Source organism: Buceros rhinoceros, unplaced genomic scaffold (genome assembly GCF_000710305.1).
Source record: "Buceros rhinoceros silvestris isolate BGI_N320 unplaced genomic scaffold, ASM71030v1 scaffold10425, whole genome shotgun sequence".
In the NCBI taxonomy this organism is placed as follows: domain Eukaryota; kingdom Metazoa; phylum Chordata; class Aves; order Bucerotiformes; family Bucerotidae; genus Buceros; species Buceros rhinoceros.
In genome coordinates, this window is record NW_010411163.1 from 47,321 (window position 1) to 51,826 (window position 4,506).

The window sequence follows — 4,506 nt, forward strand, 5'->3', positions numbered from 1 at the left end:
TTTCCCTAAGTATGCAGGTTAAATAACTGGATTAAATTTTAACGTGTCTTAAGCATACAACGTATCAAAGTTACAAACTTTTACAAGTTCTCCTGTCTAGAAGCATGTTCTTGAATTGTACCTGAAAAGAAAACAATCAGAAAACAATTAATTACCTGTAATTAATTATGTCTGCACAGCCTAATCTCCATTCTAAGGTCTCTGTGGTGAAGTCATCAGTGTTGCCGAGATCAGTAAAGCCCACAATATAGTCTTGTGTTTTTCCATCTTTTACTAGTGCTAGAGTGGGAATTACTTTGATGCGCAGTCTCTCGCACAAGAAAGGAGATTTTTCAGCATTTAATTTCAAGAACTTTGTCTCAACATGCTTTTTTGCCAATACAGTCAAATGTTTGTCCATTATTTGGCACCTGTGAAAAAAAACCCAAAATATACGAAATGTAAGAATCAAAAAGCTGAAAAATCTATTTGAGAGAAAGTTTAAAAGGAACAATGAAGAACTAGTTCTATCATGTTAATTCCTCAGATATGACCTTTGCAATTAAGAATGTAGTACCAACAGAAACTGTTTCAAATGTAGCTGAGTTTAATAGAATCTCAGCCTGGAGCACCTCTGTTGCACAATTACACCATTGATTTCTCTTATTTTTTCCTAATGAGTCCCACGTACAGCCAAAAGCATCTCTCACTTCTTGAGGCCTGCATTTACTGATGAAATTTCCCTCTGACTTCTACGCTTCCTGCTCTAGTTTCACTGCCTGTCACCTGGAAAAACTTCTCTGCCACAAGAAAAGTGCTCTCAAAATGTTTTGGTGTTTTTTTTTTTTCAGCCACTACTTCCACAACTGAGATGCAGTAACTCACTGTACAGAAAAAAATTAAAAAAAGCTGATTTGCACAACTGCTTCAGTAATGCTACAGGTAAACACTACTTCCACAACTGAGATGCAGTAACTCACTGTACAGAAAAAAATTAAAAAAAGCTGATTTGCACAACTGCTTCAGTAATGCTACAGGTAAAAGTATTTCACTTTTCTGTTGCAATGGAAGACAAGTGAGCACACAACTACAGTTTCTCAGCTAAGGGGCAGTAACACAAACTGCTCAAAATACTTGCCAGATGGCAGACATTTTTAGACTTGTCACCTGCAATTTCAACTTTCTGGATTGTCTTCAAGTGGTTTGCCTCAGCTGTGTGAACTCTGTGATGTGATTGTCCTTTAACTCAAGAGGAGAACCAAGCAGATCAAAAAGTTGGACTGGGCAAGGATGAAAGCAATAGCAATCTGATATCGTGGTTGGTGAATCTGACACACTAGCTTCAAGCTGTTTGGCACCATGACACATTTTACGAAGAACCTCCTCTGAAGTTCTTTTTCCTGTCTGAGTCTAGACTTCATTGGTTCAGGAAACGAGAACCAAACAACCCAAACCTGTTCTTAGGTACTTTATTTGCAGACAGCCTTTCAACTTCTTTGAATAAAAACTAGCCAAATACAACTGCTCCAGATATTTCTTAAATATTTAACTCAGAAAACGTAGGATGCAGATACACCACTGCATAATCCAGCTCTGACCTCTTTCATTTTCTCACATCGAGGCTGTTTCAATTTATATTCTATAAGCTAGAGAGAACATAACACTTTGGGGGAAAAAAATCCCAATCAACCCAAACCAGGACAGCTGGCTCCTCCTTCAACAAACTACTTTGTAACTGCATTTTAACAGAAGACGCTGAGACAGACCCACTGAAGAACAGCCTACAACCCAGAACTCCTGAACTTCTTCCAAGGAAACATGAGATCTTATTTTAGGTTCCTATTCTCCGTCAGGACATGTTCTCAGATCTAGTCTCTCACACCCTAAACAAGTGACATAATCACAAAGGCACAGGCACAAAGGGAAAGCAGCTGCAACTGGTATCCACAGATCCTTTCAAAGAGAAGGGTTAAATTCTGAAGACGTCTAGTCAAGTTTTTGTTTATATTTTTATTTTCATTTGCCAGAACCGTCCAGAGCATCTCTGCCTAGAATAACCAAAGTGACCTTTTTGAAATGTTGCTCCTGTATGGTCACTACGTTTATAGACCTGGCTTCCTCAAACTAAACCAATAATGAAACACAGCAGTCTCTCAAATATTGTCAAAGAAGTTATACAAACACATTTACATTCTAATAACTATGTAACAGAGTATTAATTGTTGTCAAATCATGTTCAGATTAACTGCAATGCAAAAAAATAATTAAAAATCAAATGTCTTGAGAAGGGACCAAGATTTGGAAAATCAGAGACTTTGAATACTGCTAAAAATGCCTATTTATTTGTGGCATTTGAAAGAACATGTCTGGTTTTGTAGACATCTATAAACATCTAAAAGGTTTATTGAGCAAAGTTTATTTACTATACCTGAATGTTGTATCTCTATAGAAATGGCAAACCACATTTTTACTTTCTTTGACTTCTTGGAAAAAGTCTCTCTCACTTGGGATTTCTCTGTATTCTCCATGTCCTTTTGAAAGCCATTCCTTTTGGAGAACATAAAAGGAAATAATTAGTATGGAGTTTGTTAGTCCTGCACCTGTTATGCAAGCTCTACATTTTTTAAGAAAAATAAAAGAGGGGGGCTGCAGTGGAAACCCATTTCATACAGTAACAGAAAAAGAAACAAATTACTTCCCCCCTCTAGCTCTGTTTTGAAAATACACACATGCCACTAGGCTAGACAATACTTTTGGTTTACCTCTTTCTCAACAACAGATAGGTGGTGGAGCAGTAAGGCTACCCTGCTTAGGCGGAAATACAGACCTTGTACTGAGCTGCATAAATTCCTGCAGTGCAGCCTCTCAGTAAGACAGACTAGTTCAAAGAGAACATCAATGGCAGAAAAATTCGTAGCATTTGATAACGGGTCATTGACAGCTTTGGCTACTCTCTCTAAAATGACTAAACACTCAAAGAACTCTTGCCTAAAACTGATTCAAGTCATTACATATATTAAAATAAATTTCTTCTGATTTTTCCCTCTATGAAAAAATCCAAGAGAAAAAAGTCCCCACCTGCAACAGATGAGTTTATCTATCAAATATTCACATACCAAGTATGTCAACATGAGCCAGGCTTTCAGAAAACATGTCATTAGTCATAAAACATACGGAGAAACAGAATTTCACAAGCCGAGTTTTACAGGCAGTTTCAAAAACTGCCAGATTAACTAAGCAAACACAGTTTAGAAAAAGCTAATCTTCTAGATTTTCAATGAATGCACTTAAGAAAACAACTCAGCTTCTACAATACTAAAAGTTAACTGTAGTATATTAAAAAAGTACAGACTAAGCTAAATTGCTAGAAGTAGTGCAGTATGACAGAACTTGACAAAAAACTTCAGTTTGTCATGGGGGAAAAAAAAAGTTAGGTAAATAACCGTTTTTGCAGTTTTCTCTTTCCAGAGTAGAAAAAAGTTTCCAAGCCAAGCAAAAATACCCCATAAGCTAAACTAGGACAGAACAAAGAATTTCCTGTACATTGTACACATTAAAATTGCATAGATGTGTGAGCACTTGAAGAGGTCATTATCAACAGTGGGTATGCGTTAATTCCCTTCTGCACGACCCTATTCCAAAATGGTGCGACATCATACTCCTTTCACCCAGCAGTATCCTACTTTAAATATGCATTTGAAAACGTATGAGAACAGTGACTTAACGTCAACTGACACCAACAAGTTTTTGCATGAGAACTACCACATGCTTACATTCGAGAACACCCAAGCATTGTGACTCCTACAATCAAAAACACACTGAACTTTTGAAGACAAGCAAATACTGTGCCACTTTCTCTGTACTTCTGTGCTTAGAGAATCTAAGCTGCTCACATCACCTGTCCTCCAGCACCCAAACCATGCCATTGCATTTTACCATGTTCCTGTTTCACAGCACATCATTAGTTTTTATGGGTTCCATCACAACCAGAGCATCTCCTTTCAGTCCAGTCACCACTACCCCAACACAGCCTATTTCTGTGTTCAGGTTTGCTTAGATGGAATAACCTAAGAAATTTATGGCTTGCCTACTTATAAATCAGGTCTCATGCCATGTTACCAACATTTTGGTGAGAACCAAAGTCTCTTCAACAAGACTTTCTGGGGAGCATAAAGGCCACAATTTAGCATGATGTATTAGGGACCAAAGTATAATTTCTTTCCTGCAAGAATAAATGAGCAGTCATACAAAGACAACATCTCATTGTGGTAGAAGGAACAGGACAAACGATTCCATCCTAGGAACAACATTCTTGTACAAAACACCTTAAGAGGAAACCATGCATCAGTTTCATGCTATAAGAATTCAGAAGCCTGAGGAGCCTACAGGCTTATGATTAGTTGCCTGCAAAACTTACACTTCCAGATAGCAAGGTTCAGTGAATATGAACACGCTCAAATCTTTGTACAAGACTCTTTATCCTATCCTTATTGTAAACAATCACAGAGGCTCTTCCTTCCTCCTGCT

At 37.6% G+C, this 4,506-nt stretch overlaps 1 protein-coding gene across 1 annotated transcript in view; it reads right to left on the reverse strand.

Annotated features, from left to right (window-relative positions):
* Positions 1-4,506, reverse strand: part of TXNDC9 (thioredoxin domain containing 9) — a 7,801-nt gene that overhangs the window by 2,790 nt on the left and 505 nt on the right. Inside the window, exons 2-3 of the mRNA XM_010135904.1 lie at positions 2,408-2,526; positions 156-410 (exon numbers count right to left, since the gene is read on the reverse strand). Coding sequence (XP_010134206.1) covers positions 156-410; positions 2,408-2,526 — 374 coding nt within the window. The remainder of the gene's footprint in view (positions 1-155; positions 411-2,407; positions 2,527-4,506) is intronic.